The following is a 16,897-nucleotide window of genomic DNA, read 5'->3' on the forward strand; positions in this document are numbered from 1 at the left end:
TTTGCGATGAGCTGTCACTATAATCTCTGTCCAAGGCAAACATTAAATATCAGATTGTATTCTCAGGAAAGGATCCAACTGGAATTGATTCCTCAGCTATAAAAAAAAAAAGAGAGAGACTACCAAATGGTATATACTCACTTATATCTGGACACTAGCCCAGGGGGCATGTCCCATGAAAGTCTTCACTTACCAGGAAAGTGGGACAGAGGGGAGAACATCCTATTGGCACTCTAGGTGAGAGAAGCATGGGAGAATGGGGAAATAGAAGGATCCAGAGGGTCCTAGAAACATACAAGAACATTATGATGAGCGGATCTGGGCCCTGCGGGTCCTGCTCAAACTATGGCACCAACCAAGGACAATATATGCAGTAAACCTCGAATCTCTACTCAGATCTACCCAGGACATTCTTCACAGTTGAGTGGAGAGTGGGGTCTGACTTTCGCATGAACTCTGGTGCCCCATATTTGACCATGTCCCCTTGATGGGGAGGCCTGGAGGCACTCAGAGGAAGGATAGCAGGCTACCAAGAAGAGACTTGATACCCTATGTGCATATACAGGGGGAGGAGGTCCCCCTCAGTCACAGTCATAGAGGAGGGGAGTAAGGGGAAAATGGGAAGGAGAGAGGAATGGGAGGATGCAAGGGAGGGGATAACAGTTGAGATGTAATATGAATAAATTAATAAAATATATTTTTTAAAAAGAGACTGCATTGCAGATACGGCTCAGTGGTTAAATGGCTTCCCACACAAGCATGCAGACTGGAGCTCAGATTCCCAGGACCCCCCTAAATACCAGATGGTCTAGGAAACCTGCCTGGGAATCCAGCCTCAGAAGGTGGAAATGGGAGGTCCCCAGAGCAAGCCTTGTTTCTGACTGAGAGACTCTGCCTTAGTGAATCGTGTGGAAGAATGATTGGAGATGATTCTCAACATCAGTCTTGGGCTTCCACATGCTCATGTATACCGAAATGGACAGGTGAAAACAGGAAGGAGTGGGGGAATTCATTCATTTATCTGAAGAGTCAAGAGAGGTTTTCTGAAAGGAATAGTGCCTCCGTGGTGATCTGGCCACAGAAAGATAAAAAGAACACAAGCTACAGAGGGCTGTCTGCCTTTAGGCTCAATCTTTCTTCTTCCACTGGTCCAAACTCTATGTTTGCTTTCCTTTTATAGTCTGGCCACAGCTGACACTCGACATCAGATGAATTCCTTTCAGTTCATCTTGACATCTCTAGAGAGAGCTGTTCTTTTAATCCACTAGGTCTGCAGTGGTTGATACTGATTGTCAATTTGACATGAACCAAGAATCACCTAGTGGATATGCCTGTGGGGGTTTTCTTGATTAGATTGAAACATAAACACTCACCCTAAAAGTGGATGGTACTATTCCATGGAGTAGGGTTCTGAACTATGTGAAAAAGAGAAAGCTGGGGCCTGGCAGGATGTCTCAGGTTAAGCACACTTTCTGCCAAGCCTTCAATCCCTGAAATCCACATGGTAGGAGAAAACCGACTTCTGAAAGTTATACTTGACTTCCACGTACACAGCATGGTGCATATGCACACATATATACACACACAACAACAACAACAACTAATAATAATAATAATAATAATAATAATAATAATAATAATAATAAATTAAATTAAATTTTAAAACAGTAGCAAGCTTTAATCGAAGTATTTGGGAAGCAGAGGTAGGCGAGTCCCTGTCAGGATCAGGACAACCAGGGCTATATAGTGAAACCCTGTGCATGTGTCCCTGAAATCAGCATTCCAACAGTATTTCTTTCAGAAAACTTCCTCTGATTCTACCAAGCATATTAATACATTGTCCTTCATCAGAGCTGATGCATCAGTTCCCTAAGAATACTTTCCTATGCAGTCTCCCCTCTTTGTCTGTCTCTCGCTGTCTCTGTGTGTCTCTGTGACTCTCTTTCTCTGCGTCTGTGTGGGTCTCTGTCTCTGTGTGCCTCTCTCTCTCTCTCTCTCTCTCTCTCTCTCTCTCTCTCTCTCTCTCTCTCTCTCTCGCTCTCTCGCTCTCTCTCTCCCTTCCTCTTACTGAGAACTACTTGGGGTGTGACTTGACTGGAAGCTCTGACCATGTCACGTCCTCTGTTCATTTCTTGATGATGAAGGAAAGAAAAGTGTCAGGCTCAACAAGAAGCCTTCTGAGCAGATGAGCAGGGCTTCCCTGTTTCCTTGAAAAACAACGCCCCTGCCCTACATCACTCCTCTTAACATTGATAACCCATAGGGTTAACTCTATCCTAGAGGACCGTGGTGATGTGTTTGATGCAGGTGCTTAAAGTTTACGTGTGTGTGTGTGTGTGTGTGTGTGTGTGTGTGTGTGTGTGTGATTACATCACCTGTTATTTCTGTTACAGGCAAGAGAGCCCTGCTACAGTCCCACCTCTCATTCCTGCAGCAACAATAATTCTGTGTCTTTAGCTCCTGAACAGGAAGAATTCACGCAGGGGCACATGTAGAGTGAGCAAGAAATCAAGATTTATTTTAGGAGACAAAGGAAAGCAAAGTCTGCCCTCCAGCAAGCTCGGACAGTCTATTGTAACCAGTGGTTCAAGGTTCGATGAGAGATCCCATTTCAAAAAATAAGGTATAGTCACACTGGTGAAATGGCTTGGTGGGTAAAGGTGCTTACTACCTTGTAAACCTGGCAGCCAGAATTTACTTGACCACTGTAGCTCTCATGAAGTTGAAGGGGGACAACCAACCCACAAGGTTGTCCTCTGAACGCCACATGCGTGCACACTCACAAAGAATTTGAAAAATGATGTGCAGAGTGATGGGGGAGCAAACATGTGACTCAACCTCTGGCCTACACACACACACACACACACACACACACACACACACACACACACCATGCACATGCATACACACATTATACACATACACACACTAGACACACCCATGCATACACACAACACAAATTTATCAAAGGCCATATGTTGTTTCAATTTTACTACATACTTTCACCTTTCAAGTTGCTTTCTCAGATGACTGAATTTACACCTCGACCTGCAGTGAACAATGATTCTCTTCTGACCACCTCCACACCAGCTCTAAAAACTACCCATCCTTCCACCTAGCTGTAATGGTACACATCTGTAATCCTATAACTCGAGAGGCTGAAATAGAAGGATAATGAATACAAAACCAAGCCTGGGCGACAAATAGAGGAAAATTTAACCACTTGTTTTTTTTTTTTTTTTTCTTCTTCTTCTTTTAATTTTTATTGCTTCATTTTTTAATTAATTTATTCTTGTTACATCTCAATGGTTATCCCATCCCTTGTATCCTCCCATTCTTCCCTCCCTCCCATTTTCCCCTTATTCCCCTCCTCTATGACTGTTCCTGAGGGGGATTTCCTCCCCCTGTATATGCTCATAGGGTATCAAGTCTCTTCTTGATAACCTGCTGTCCTTCCTCTGAGTGCCACCAGGTCTCCCCCTCCAGGGGACATGGTCAAATGTGAGGCACCAGAGTACATGAGAAAGTCATATCCCACTGTCTACTCAACTGTGGAGAATGTTCTGACCATTGGCTAGATCTGGGTAGGGGTAACCACCTGTTTTTAATATTTTTAAAGTATGTGTGTACATCCATGTGTGTATATGAATGCAAGCATCTTAGGAGGCCAGAAGAGGATTTTGAATCCCCAGGAGTTAAAGTCACAAGAGGCTATGAGCCAACTAATATAGAGGCTGAGAAATGAATTCTAGTCTTTGACAAAAAAAAAAAACAGTAAGCACTCTTAGCCACTAAGCCATCTTTCCCGTCTCTACCTACCTTTTTAAACTGTCTGCTGTTTTATTTGGTATAAGGTAATATATCATTGCTTATGCTTCAATTCCTAATGAACTTAAGCTTTCCTTAAATGCATGTTCAATATCCTGTTTTTGCTTTGTTTTGTGATAAGGGTCTTGCTGTGTGATCTGGACCAGCCTTGAATTTATAATTCTTCTGTATGAGCCCCCGAGCTCTGGGATCACAAGCATGAACAGCCATGAAGGCATGAGTTTGTGTTGAGTTCCCCCTTTTAGGTCCTGCTACCTCATACTCTTGACCAACATTTCTGCTAATGGCTGTGGGTTTTTTTAATTTGCAGAACTATTTTTTGCAGATTCCAGAAAGCAAGGAATTGTCAGCTTTAGATGTGGCAATGAGGTCTCCCCACCCCACACAAATACATCGCAGAGACCCCCCCTTCCTCCTTCTGTGTAGTCGACCAACTCTACTTTCATATCAGCTTTCCCCCCCCCCTAAATCCAGATTCTGCAAAAGAGAAAAGCCATGTGCTGTTTGTCCTTCTGAGTTATTTCTTATAATACAACCCTCTTCCGTTCCACCCATTTCCCTCAAAATGACACTGTTTCATTCTTTTTGATGGCAGAAGAAAACTCCACTATGTACATGTATCACATTTTCTTTATCCACTAGTCTGCTGATGGACACCTAGGCTGCTCCGTGGCTTGTACGTTGTGAGTAGTGCTGTAATTAATATGGGCAGCACCACTGTGGTGTGCTGACGCAGGGGTGGTACAGCTTGATGGACGGGCCATACACTAGTTCGGCGTTCAGAGCATGCCCTGCTTTTGTTTCCTACTGTTGTGTGAAAACATCCTGATGAAAGCAATTTGGTGGAGAAAAAAAAAATATTTATGCTCACGGTTACAGGATATAAATTCTTTCATAGCAAGGAAGCCAAGATGGTTGGGTGGGTGTTAAAGCAGCTGGATACAGCAAATCATGAGTAACGGCAGAAAGAAAGGAGTGTTGTGTGCTCACTGCTCAGCTCACCTCCTCACAAAACCAATACTAATATGATTGCTTTGTGCTCCAGCTGTGTACCCCTGGTGTTTTTCAGGCACAGACTCAAAACACCAAAGAACATTTATGTTTATTGCTTTACAATTTATGATAGCCAAGATAAGGAATTAATGTAAGCGTCCATCAACAGATACATTAACAAATATATTTATATTTATCTAAAGAAAATGTTACATATTTACAATGGAACCTTGTTCATCCACAAGGAAGAGTATGATTATGCAATCTGCCATAAAGGGCTGTATTGAAGATTGTCATGTTAGGCAAAATAACTTAGAAAACAGAGAAACAAATATCACATTTTCTCTCTTATATATAGATTATACATAGATACAAAGACATGTGTGTGTGTGTGTGTGTGTTTCTGTGACACTATTCCTGAAGAAATGTGAACCAGGATATACTCACCTGGATAGGGAACCAATGACAGACCAAAGTAAAAGATACCACCACCAAAGTCCAGAGTGATGAATTTACTGAGGTAACTCACAGGAATGTGTGTGAGGAGTTACTTACAGGAGCATGTACAACTCAAATGCAACTGCATCACTAAAGGCCCTTCCCAGCCTGGGTGCTGACTTGCAATCTTGAAGCACTCTACATAAATTGAAGGTGCCTTAACAGGTCAGAGGTCATAGTGAATTCAGGAAGAAAATACAGATGTCTATCATTCCCACCCCTTTTCAATATTGTGCTCAGAGTACTGTTTAGAGCAATAAAGAAATTAAAGGGATATGGCTAGGAAAAAAAGAAGTCAAACAATCCCTATTTGCTATGTACTATCCATTAGAGGTCCCAAAAATCCTACCAGGAAGCTTTCTAGACATGGTAAACAAATTCAACAGTGTGGCAAGATCCAGAGTCAGCTTACACAAATCAATGGCTTTAACAACAAATACACAGAGAATATCATACCCATTCATAATAGCCTGAAAAAAAAAATAGCCAGCAATAAACCTAACTAAGGAAGTGAAGAGGGGCTGGAGAGATGGCTCAGCAGTTAAGATCACTGTCTGTTCTTCCAAGTCCTGCGTTTAATTCGCAACAATGACATAGTGGCTCACAGCCATCTATAATGTGATCTAATGCCCTCTCCTGTCATACAGGTGTACATGCAGCTAGAACACTCATAAAATAAATAAATAAATAAATCTTTTTTTTTTTAAAGGGAAGTAAAGAACCTTTACAGCAAAAACATTAAACCTATGAAAAAAGAGAAGAAAATAGAAAGAAATTCCATGCTCATTGATTGGTCGTGTTCATATTGTGAAAATAAATGACAACTTTACCAAAACCTACTTGCAGATCAGTGAAATCCCAATCAAAATTCTCATCTCATTCTTCACATAAATGGAGGAAAAACTATCCTAACTTCATGTGGAATCACAAAAATACTCTAGACAGCCAAAACAATCATGAGCAAAAAGAGCTATGCAACAGGAATTACCATTCCAGATCTTAAAATATTCTACAGAACCATTGTGGAAAAAAAAAAAAAAACAATATGGCACTGGCACAAAGACAGACATGTAGACCAGTAGAGAAAATCAAAGACCCAAACATGACTGCACATAACTTCACCTACTTAAATAGTTGACAAAGGTAGCAAAAAAGGTAAGCTAAAGAAAAGAAAGCATCTTTAACAAATGGTGTTGGGAAAACAGGATGCCCACATGCAAAGCAATAAAGTTGCACCCATTATTTACTACCTTGCATAAAAAACTAACTCCAAATGGATCAAAGTTGTAAACATAAAACCTGAAACACTGAAACTGATAAAAGAAAACAGATGTACCAAACCCCTACCAAGATCTAGCCAATGGACAGGACATTCTCCACAGTTGAGTGGAGAGTGGCGTCTGACTTTCACACGTACTCTGGTGCCTCGTATTTGACCATGTCCCCTGGATGGGGAGACCTGGCGGCACTCAGAGGAAGGACAGCAGGTTACCAAGAAGAGACTTGATACCCTATGAGCATATACAGGGGGAGGAAGTCCCCCTCAGTCACAGTCATAGGGGAGGGGAGTAAGGGGGAAATGGGAGGGAGGGATGAATGGGAGGATACAAGGGAGGGGATAACCATTGAGATGTAATATGAATAAATTAATAAAATAAAATTTTTAAAAAAGAAAGAAAACAACAACAACAACAAAACGCAAAGAAACCAAGGAGATGAATTAAATAAAGTTAACCCAAGACACAAAAAAAAGAAAAGAAAAAGAAAACAGAAGTACTATTACGCATGGTATATCTATAAGAGGGAACTCCCTGGGTAGAATTCCATTTGTTTAAAAATTAAGTTCGATAATTGTCGAAGTTTACTGACTTTGACAATACGTACAGCTCCTGTGAGTTCATGACTGCTATGGCCATGTCATGCATTCCAGATATGAGGGCAATCTGGTTGAGACATCTGTCACCCTACTGATTGCCAGTGTTGATTCAGTTGATTTGGCTGGCTAGGCAGGTGTCTGCTTCCTCCCTCACCATTCCACATGCATCTTTCCCAGCCCTGCACACACAGTTGAAGAGGGAACACCTTGCTGCAGACAGACTGGTCTTAAGTCAAGGGTGTGCACGTATCTGTACTCCCCTGCTAGCGCCCGTTAACAGAAATATGTTGAGTGCCAGACTTTCTGCCCATAAACTCTTCTTGCCTCTTTTCCACAATGTTTTCTGAGCCCTAAGGAAGGGCTATAAATTTCTCCTTTAGGAAAGAGCTCCGGACTGACCTTTATTCTCAGCATCTTGTAGAGCCACATGTGTCCACAGTCACCTCTGTTCTCCACAAACAGCCCCTTTCTGTGGGTGAAAACATAGATTCTCAGAACGCTGTTTGATGTTATGTCAAACTATGTAAGCAGCAGTATGGTAGGTTCTCCTCCATAGTGGCTAAGATCTCCGTAGGTATTGTTTTTGTTGTTTGTTCGTTCGTTCATTTGTTTGTTTTCAGCATTTTTAAGTCGATTTAGAGTGCTAGGTATGGATATTTATTCTTTGCCGCAGAGCCTATCGTGGGCTTGGAATAAGCCCCTGGGATCCCCACCTCCCCCTCAGGACTACAAGTGAGCCACTACATTTGGCTTCTTTTCTCAAATGTATTTATTTACTGTGTATCCGTGTGAGTGTGTCTGTCTGTGCAAGTAGGTGGGTGCCACAGAGGATTCGCAGAGGGCTCAGTGGGTTCCAGGGATCAGGGTTGTGGCATCAGGCTTGGCAGCAAGTGCTTTTAACAGCTGAGCCATCTCCTCCTCAGCCCTCCATCTTCTTCCCTCATTTCCTCCTTCTCTCTCCCATTCCTAGTAACGCCCCCTTTTCGTTTCATGCAGTCTTTCTTCTGGGTTTGCTTATTGGGGAAGGGTCTCCTTGTGTGTAGTTTAAACTGTCCTGGAAATCCACAATATGGCCAGGCGAGGCTTGAACTCACAACTCTCTTGACAGTCTCTCAACACTGGGATTCTAGAAGTTCATCACTACTCCCAGCTTGGGATATTTCATTTTGGTTTTTTTGTTTTTCATTTATATTTTCGTTACATATATTCATCGCATGAGGAATGTGCTACACAGGCAAATTTTTTGCAAGTACATTCTGTGCGTTGAACATATCCTCTTATCTTCCGTTTCTTGCACCACTCCTCTTAGTCCCCTTTCCCCCCCTAGTGGTTTCAGTTCTACTTTCTTGTCATGTATACATTTACGGTTTTTATGTAATTTTTTTAAAATCTAGGAACTGCAAGAGCAAGAAAACATTCAATATTTTTCTTTCCGAAACTGATTCAACTGACTTACTATAATTATCTTCAGTTGCATCCATTTTCCTGCAAACAACTTAAATTTATTCTTTGTGACTTTATAAATGACATTTTCTCCATCTATTCCTTTGTTGCCGGACACCAAAGTTGTTTTTATAGCTTAACTATTGTGATGAAGGTTTTGCTTTTATGTTGCCTTTAAACTTTTTTCCTACTTTACTTATATTGTTTTTAACTATGTGTATGGGGGGAGGATACACCTGAGTGCAGGTGCCAAAGAGACCAGAGGCATCAGGTCCCTGGAGTTGAAATTTCAGGTAGTTGTGAGCCACCTGACTTGTGTGCTGGGACCTCTGCAAGGAGAATGTCACTTAACCACTGTGCCATCTCTCCAGACTCCTAATGTGCTTTCTTAAATTGTTTTATTGTTTGGAAGTTCCATATGTTCCTGTAGTGCATTTTAGTCATCCCCATCCCTCCATTTTCCTCCTTCTCACGTTGAAAGCCTTCTCAGTGAGTTCTCCAAACACATACTATAACTAAATAAAATGCAATACATTTTTTTAAAAAATACATGGTGCCTGGGTAACAACACTTCCAGTTGTCCTTTGGCCTCCACAGGGGAGGTGGGAAGGTTAAGAACCACTGGTGTGGGCTGTAGAGATGGCTCAGTGGTTAAGAGCACTGGCTGTACTTCCAGAAGTCCTGAGTTCAATTCCCAATAGCCACATGGTGACTTACAACTATCTGTAATGAGATCTGGTGTCTTCTTCAGGCCTGCAGGCATACATGCAGGCAGACACTGTACACGTACATAGTTAAATACATAAATGTTTAAAAAACAACAACAATAACACTGGTGCAAACAGATGTATATCTGCTTGGCACTATATGTATATCTTCTATCTGTGCCCAGATTACTATATTCCTGGTCTGTACCTCAGTGGATTCCAAGACCCAAGTCCTCACACCTTCTGGGCAGGAAACATAGCTCCAATGACCAAGCCACAGAGGTTAGAGTTGCCCCAGCACTGCCTCGCACTGTGATTGGCCTTTGGCTGGGTTCCTACACACACAGGAATTGGGGCCATGGAAATGGAAAGGGAGGAAGGAAAGTAGATAGGCTGGGGCTAGGGTGTGGCCTTAATTTAATATCCCCGTGCAGGGCTGGATGCCACCATCATCATGGACACTGCTGGGTATAACAAGTTTGGCTCTGCAATTGAAGAGGTCCCTAGAGGTAATGAGCAAGAAGATAAACTCATCATTCTCTGTGGGTTCTTCTGTTCTAATGTCTGGAGGGTTTTTTTGGGGGGGGATGAAGAGGAGAAGAGACAAAACCATACAATAGACACTGGTGTATGGGCAGGCCTGCAGGATGCTGTTGTCTGCACCCTGGGTGTGAGGAGGAGGAGATTCTGGGTGAGGACTTCCTAGGATCCTAAGGGCTGGGTCTTGGATTGGGAACAGGCATCACTTGAGTCTCCCACCCCCACCCCCACCCAGGAAACCTGTTTCAGGGTACAGTTTTCATTCCAGCCATAGACACCTTGTTACATAGAGTTCAGTTGCATCGCCTCAGAATTCTGACTCCATCACTCGGGACCATGTCGTGGTAGAGAAGATACGTAAGCTGTCTGTACCTCCATCCTGGAGGAATCTAGAATCCATTGGTATTCTACTAGGGCAGCTGGGACGCTGGGAGTACTACAAACAAAGGCTTTTCTTCCTGGTCTTGGCTCTCCTGATGGCCACAGTGCTATGGGCTCTCATTCTGAGCACCCTATTGTCTAAGGGTGAGTGATTTTTTTTTTAATGTGTACATGTATGTGTCTGTGTGAGGGTGTGCCATGAGTGTACAAGTGCCCACAGAGGCCAGACAGACATGAGACCCCCTAAAGCCGGACTTAGAGGCAGCTGTGAGTCTTGGCATGTGGGTGCTGAGAACTGAACTCAGGCTCTCTAGAGAGCAGATCACTTTCACCCTCTAAACCATCTCTCCAGCCTGTAAGAGTGATCCCTTAACAGGGACAAGTGGCACAGCGGGAAAGGCACAAACCTGCTTCCTCTGTAGTGCATCGGACGGGGTCCTTCCTGGAGGACAGTTAGTGTAAACCATGGTTCTCAACCTGTGGGTCATTACCAATTCGGAGGTTCAACTTCCCTTTCACAGGGGTCGCCTAAGACCATCAGGAAACACAGATGTTTACATTACGATTCATAGCAATAGCAAAATTACAGTTATGAAGTAGAAACTAAAGTAATTATATGGGGGGGCGGTCATCACAACATGAACAAGAGTATTAAAGGGTCACAGCACTAGGAAGATTGTGAACCACCAGTGTAAACCAAGCGTTGTGTCTATGCATTTTTTTTATCTCCTGGGTGCTGTATTCCTGGCCAGTGTCCCCGTGGATAACAAGACACAGGTCCTCACACCCTCTAAGCAAATGGAGGGTTCACAACTCTCTCTCTCTTCCATTTCTCTGCAGCCTCCAGGGAACGCGCAGCACTGCTCAGCAACCAGGACCTGCTGAGGACAAATGGTGCGGGTAGAGCTGCAGAGCAGGGCGTCTGCGCACCCTAGCGGTGGGAGAAGGGACTGCCAGGCATTGGGAGACTGGGTAGTGAATAGTTGAGGTGCCTGGAGTGGGACTTGGGAGAAAGGTGTGCCCTGACCTGATGTATGTGGGGGGTGTGTGTGCGTGTGTGCGTGCGTGCGTGCGTGCGTGCGTGCGTGCGTGCGTGCGTGCGTGCGTGTGTGTGTGTTTTGGGGTCATTTCAGCCTCAGAGCAGAAGTTGATGTTGAGTGCCCTGAAGGAGGACGTCGGAACCTGCGGAAACTGCTGTAAGAAACACGGGCTTGGGGAAGGCTTGCGAGCTGATGGGCAGATGGGCTGGGAAAGGTAAGTGGGAGTTGAGCTGGCTAGCCTGAAAAGACAGTCCCATCCCCACGTAGGCTCCATGACGAAAGCCCAGCTGCAAACCACACTCACCGAGTTTAAGGACACACGGGCAAAGCTGATGGAGCAACAGAGCACCCTTAAAGAACTGCAAGATCGTGGTAAGAGCCAAAGCTGAACACAATCCCCTGGTCCCTGACTTTCACCCCCTAACCATAGCCGCATCCACTCTTGGTTATACAGTCCTGGACCGTCAGGTCCCTGATGACTGAACTTAGCGCTTCACATGCTAGGCAGGCTCTCCACATCTGGGCCACGCCCAAGGCCCTCCTCACTTCAGTACTCTAAGCAGATGGTCTACCTTTGAGCCACTCCTCCAGACCCTCACTAGGGGATTCTAGGCAGGTACTCAAATACCAAGCTTACCACCAACACTCATTTTTACATTTTTATCTCGAGACAGGGTCTCAGTACATTGCCAAGGGTGACCTTAAACTCTCTGTGTAGCTCAAGTGAGCTTTGAATTTACAATCTTCCTCTGCCTCAGCTTTCTGGAATAACCGAAACCACCACACCCAGACTGATGTTATTCTTGACCCTGATACCAACCATGAACTGACCATAGACATAGATTTTGACCTGTAAATGACCTACCAATCTTATCCCTGGCTATAAATGTCCACTGTTCTGACCCTGTAGTGATCCAGGACTTGGCTAAAGCAGGCAGAGACCGTGAGAACATCCGCAGTGAGCTGTTCCGGGCACTGGAAGCTGTCAAGCACGGGAACAGTGAGCCAGAGAAGAGACTAGGGATGCGGGAGGGGTGGACCTAGCCGGGGCTTTCAAGGTTTCCATTTCCCCCAGATACATCCTTTGGCCTAAGCCTTGTTTCCGTGGAATCCAACACCCCCCATTGCAGTCCAATGGCCCCATTCTATACAATCCATCTCTTTAACATTCTCCACCCAACAGGCTCCTGTGAGCTGTGCCCACCATCATGGCTACTCTTCCAAGGCTCCTGCTACTATTTCTCTGAGACTCAGGCCGTGTGGGACACGGCACAGAGCCACTGTGCAGGCCAAGGTGCCCACCTGGTGATTGTCAGCAACCTGGACGAGCAGGTACACAGCTGGGACTTGGCAAAGGAGAAGCAGAGTTTGCCTGAAGTGGTGTGGACCAGAGTGTCAGGCAGACTTGGGTGGCTGATGTTGCCACTCCCTTCCAGGGCTTTCTGAGTCAGCACACACGTGGCCGAGGCTATTGGTTGGGTCTGAGAGCAATCCGCCACCTCGGCAAGATTCAAGGCTACCAGTGGGTGGATGGAATCTCACTCACCTTCAGGTAAGAAGGATCCAAGACGGATTTGGAAAAATGCTTTTGGATATCTAAAGACTAGATTCCTGGGAGCGGGTTGTTGTTGGTGCCCTGATGGGCATGTATATGACACATGCGTAGCTGTGAGCATTCATGCATGCTCATTCAAAGACTAGGGGAAAGCTCTGGGTATTCTATTCTATAATTTCCTGCACTACTCCACTAAGACAAGGTCTCTCAATAAACCTGGATGTAGCTTGACAAACAGCCAGAAAGCCCCAGGTCCTCTCCTGTCTCTAAACCGCACGCTCCTAGAGCTACAAACACATACACAGCCATGCCTCGCTTTTTATGTGAGTGCTTGGGATGTGAACTCCGGTCTTTATATTTGTATAACAAGCATTCCTTTCTACTGAGAGATCTCCTCAGCCTCTGAATTAGCCTTTTAAGAATAGTAACGCTAGACCACGGGAATTGACGTAAGGGTTAAATTCTGGGGCCTCGCAGATGTACACTGCATGTAAAAACCCACATTAGACATTTGAGGAGTCTACAGCAGAGCCAAGCAGCAAGCAATCCAAGGCCTTGGAAAGGAAGGATGAACCCTAGGTCTATGCTCAGCCCAGACTCACCGTAACACTCGCACTTAACCACGACAGCCACTGGAACTCTGGCGAGCCCAATGATTCCAGAGGTCAGGAGGACTGTATCATGATGCTACACTCAGGGCTATGGAATGACGCGCCGTGTGCCAATGAGAGAGACGGCTGGATCTGTGAGAAGAGGAGCAGCTGCTGACACCACCCAGTGTCCCAGGACCACGCCCACTGCCTCAGAGTGAATCACAACTGTGGCTCCTGTGCCTTGGGCCCACTATCAGGGCTTTGTTTTGGTTTTTTGGTTTTTTTTTTTTCCCTAATGCGCCATTAATAAGAGCTACTAAGCCAGACCAGTACATGCTTTGGAGACCCCCAGATCCAACTAAAAAGAAACACCCTAAATATCCCATCTAACCTGACTTTTGTCGGTCTCCAAATGACTTCTCTAAAACCCTAGCCATCCAATCCCCTACCTGCTTTAGTAGACACAGTGTTGGAGCTGTTGCATCTTCCTGCATTTCCCTATTCCATCCCTCTGACTTGGAACTATCTTCACAGAAAAGGGGAGCATCAATAAATATTTGAAAAATGAATCTAGGCTCTGGGTCTATATCAGAAAAGAATCATCTTCATATCCCACAAAGGGACATACAAAGTTAAAAGTAATTTATTTTCCCAGGAAGGGTATGCCAGAACCCAACCTGGGCTAACAAAGAGCACGCTTAGCCAAAATGGCCTCTGTCTTTTATGCCTGATGTAAGTGGTGACTGCATCTCATCCCATTGGTGGAGGCTCAGCTTTAAAACGTGATGGGCTAATTGGAACAAAGAGGAAGTGGGAAGTTCAGAAAATGTGGGCCCTTGTCTGGAGGAATACCTTTGCTATTAAAAGGCTGCTCACAGTTCTCATCTCTTCATTTTACAATTTTAACACACACTCTCATTTTTTATTTGCAGTTCCCACCACCCCCCCCCCCCCGAGACAAGGTTTCTCAATCTTGGCTGTCCTGGACTCACTTTGTAGACCAGGCTGGCTTCAGACTCATGGAGATCAGCCAACCTCTGCCTTCCAGAGTGCTGGGATTACAGGCGTGTGCTGCTGCACCCAGCTAACTTGCCCCCACTTTTAAGAGGTAACCTGAACTGCCATTGTGGAATCACGACAATGACCAATCTAGGTTTTTTTTTTCCTACTGGAAGGAGTCAGTGGGCATGGCAGCCAGAATATCCCTCCAGTGGACCTATCTAAAAGACCCCCCCAAAGTGCTGGTGGTTTCATTTGTACAACACTAAGGTGTAGGGAGGAAAAGACATCCTTGTCTGGTACCTGAACAGAGATGTGAAAGAGAAATGAAGGCAAAAGTTCATAGCATTAAAAGTCTGAGGCAGGGGACCAGGAGAAACCAGAGCAGAGATGCCCTTTTAAATGTCCAAATCAAAGTCCGTTAGAATAGTTTGGTAGGCTCACAAAAGCGTCCATCTCGTGAGTCCACTATTGTCTTTCTTTGGCCTCTGAGTCTCGTCTCCAGAGTGTTGAACCTCGGGTCTGCTTTCAGATGCTGTGTTAGATGTTTTGAGTGGCTCGAATCACAATGTGAGGCCCCTCTCAGATGGCTCAGAGAGAGGGAGAGAGAGAGAGAGAGAGAGAGAGAGAGGAGAAATGTAAGCACCATTTAATTCTTTAGGTTAAAATAATAGTGGGCCTGTCTGTCTGGGTTCCAGATAAGCACTAAAGTTTTGAATTGAGCCAAGGCCTGAAATCTCTTATATCTGGGCATCATTTTCCTTATTAAGAAGGAAGTAATTAGCCAGGCGGTGGTAGCACATGCCTTTAATCCCAGCACTGGGGAGGCAGAGGCAGGTGGATCGCTGTGAGTTTGAGGCCAGCCTGGTCTACAAAGTGAGTCTAGGATGGCCAAGGGTACATAGAGAAACCCTGACTTGAAAAACAAAAACAAGTAAAAGGAAGTAATTAGTGATTCATAGTTGTCTAAATAACATCTTATGTGTATTTATGTCTAATATCTGGAGAGGGCAGCCTCTTGGACTGTGACAGAAACACCAGTCATTTCCATCTTTGATTCTTTCTCCTTGTAGCTGACCAAAATTGATGGCTTTTATTTAACCTCCGTGGTCACTTAGGGATCATGTTCTCAGGAGTCACTGGGACTTGCAAGAAACCTCTAGGCTCATCCATTTCATCAGCTGTGCCATCTATGTGACAAGTCAGAGGCCATGCTTAGCCACGGCTTCACTTAGAAGCATGATTCTCTGTGCTGACCCTCCTCTTTGTAGACCAAACAATGGCTAGAGCCACTGGTGGGGTCTCCGTGGCTGCCATGAACAAGAGTTACAGGATGTTTTGAGGGATTTCTTACAGTCCTCTGGGGCGTCGCTGACTCTGGAAGGCAAGGGGAGCAGTATTCTCCCTCTTAGGCCTTCCAATCACATCAGTGTAGCCTTCCGGTGTGGTTATTAAACACTCAGTAGTTACACCAGTCTTGTACTGCCTAACATTTAGGTAAAGGTTGGGCAAAACCAAACCTTTTAGCTTAATTAATTTAAGCAAGGGTCAACATTTTGAACTTTGACACCAATGTACTGAACTTTTAACCTTAGAAATTTTAACGTGTATATCATGTCTAAGTCTCATCTTTTAGATACCTTAAATGGCTTATTTGGGCTTTCATAACTCAGACAAACTTTCTGGTTTGTTTTAATGTCATGAAACATAGTACCAGTAATGAATTTATCATCCGTTGTAAGAATTTGGGAGGGAAACAACTTAGCAATTCTACCCTTTCCTTGTAAAATCCCAATGACAAATCAAGGTTTGATTCGACTAAGTTCATCCTAGAGAACCAATGAGTTTATTGGACTTACTTATGGGGAACGAGTGAATTTACTGGACTTGGTTTTCAGCATAAATGAGGGGCTACTGACAGATGGAAAGGTGATACAAAAATAGCCTCTCTGGAAAGACTTCATCCAGTATGGGTGACGGCTTTCCCACAGGTGCGCAGGTGGAGCTCGCGTTCCCTGTTCATGCCAACCTTATATACCCTAGCTGAGCCCCAAGAACAATAGGCCAAGTTCAGTTAGGGCAGAATTGTATACGACTGGCCAGGAAAAGTGAATGGATACTCAGATAAGCCTCCAATGACCCAGCCCATCCCCTCCTTCTATGAAGCAACAGCAACAGTCAAAAAAAAAGCCCAGCTGTGGGAGCTGGAGAGATGTCTCTGTGATTAAGAGCACTGGCTGCTCTTCCAGAGGTCCTGAGTTCAATTCCCAGAAACCACACAGTGGCTCACAACCATCTGTAATGTGATCTGATGTCCTTTTCTGGCCTGCAGGTGTACATGCAGACAGAGCACTCGTATATATTAAATAAATTTTTATTTTTTTTAAAAAAGCCCAGCTGTGATGATCTTTTGTGAGCAAGCCTAGTGGACATGATGAAGATGG

The 16,897-nt window shown here is 44.5% G+C and overlaps 1 protein-coding gene across 3 annotated transcripts; it reads left to right on the plus strand.

Moving 5' to 3' along the window:
- Positions 1 to 9,720: 9,720 nt before the first annotated feature.
- Clec4g (C-type lectin domain family 4 member G) lies at positions 9,721 to 13,721 on the plus strand. 3 transcript variants are annotated; one of them, XM_051161931.1, is made up of 9 exons: positions 9,721 to 9,854; positions 10,305 to 10,410; positions 11,107 to 11,160; positions 11,400 to 11,462; positions 11,574 to 11,678; positions 12,217 to 12,306; positions 12,490 to 12,638; positions 12,743 to 12,858; positions 13,491 to 13,721. In XM_051161931.1, exons 1-9 carry the CDS (start codon positions 9,786 to 9,788, stop codon positions 13,627 to 13,629), a joined length of 891 nt encoding a protein of 296 aa, XP_051017888.1. In that variant the 5' UTR covers positions 9,721 to 9,785; the 3' UTR covers positions 13,630 to 13,721. The 3 variants fall into 3 exon arrangements, with proteins under 3 accessions (XP_051017888.1, XP_051017889.1, XP_051017890.1); XM_051161932.1 differs by having other exon boundaries at positions 9,727 to 9,854; positions 10,300 to 10,410; XM_051161933.1 differs by lacking the exon at positions 10,305 to 10,410 and having other exon boundaries at positions 9,759 to 9,854.
- The last annotated feature ends 3,176 nt before the right edge of the window (positions 13,722 to 16,897 follow it).

Source organism: Acomys russatus, chromosome 19 (assembly GCF_903995435.1).
Source record: "Acomys russatus chromosome 19, mAcoRus1.1, whole genome shotgun sequence".
Taxonomy (NCBI): Eukaryota; Metazoa; Chordata; class Mammalia; order Rodentia; family Muridae; genus Acomys; species Acomys russatus.

What these genes read in the sequence shown, in the direction of transcription:
- Clec4g (XM_051161931.1), top strand. Translation starts at nt 9,786, where the DNA reads ATGCCACCATCATCATGGACACTGCTGGGTATAACAAGTTTGGCTCTG. An exon ending in AGCTGTCAAGCACGGGAACA is followed by an intron (nt 12,307 to 12,489) that starts GTGAGCCAGAGA and finishes TCCACCCAACAG; the next exon opens with GCTCCTGTGAGCTGTGCCCA. An exon ending in TCAGCAACCTGGACGAGCAG is followed by an intron (nt 12,639 to 12,742) that starts GTACACAGCTGG and finishes ACTCCCTTCCAG; the next exon opens with GGCTTTCTGAGTCAGCACAC.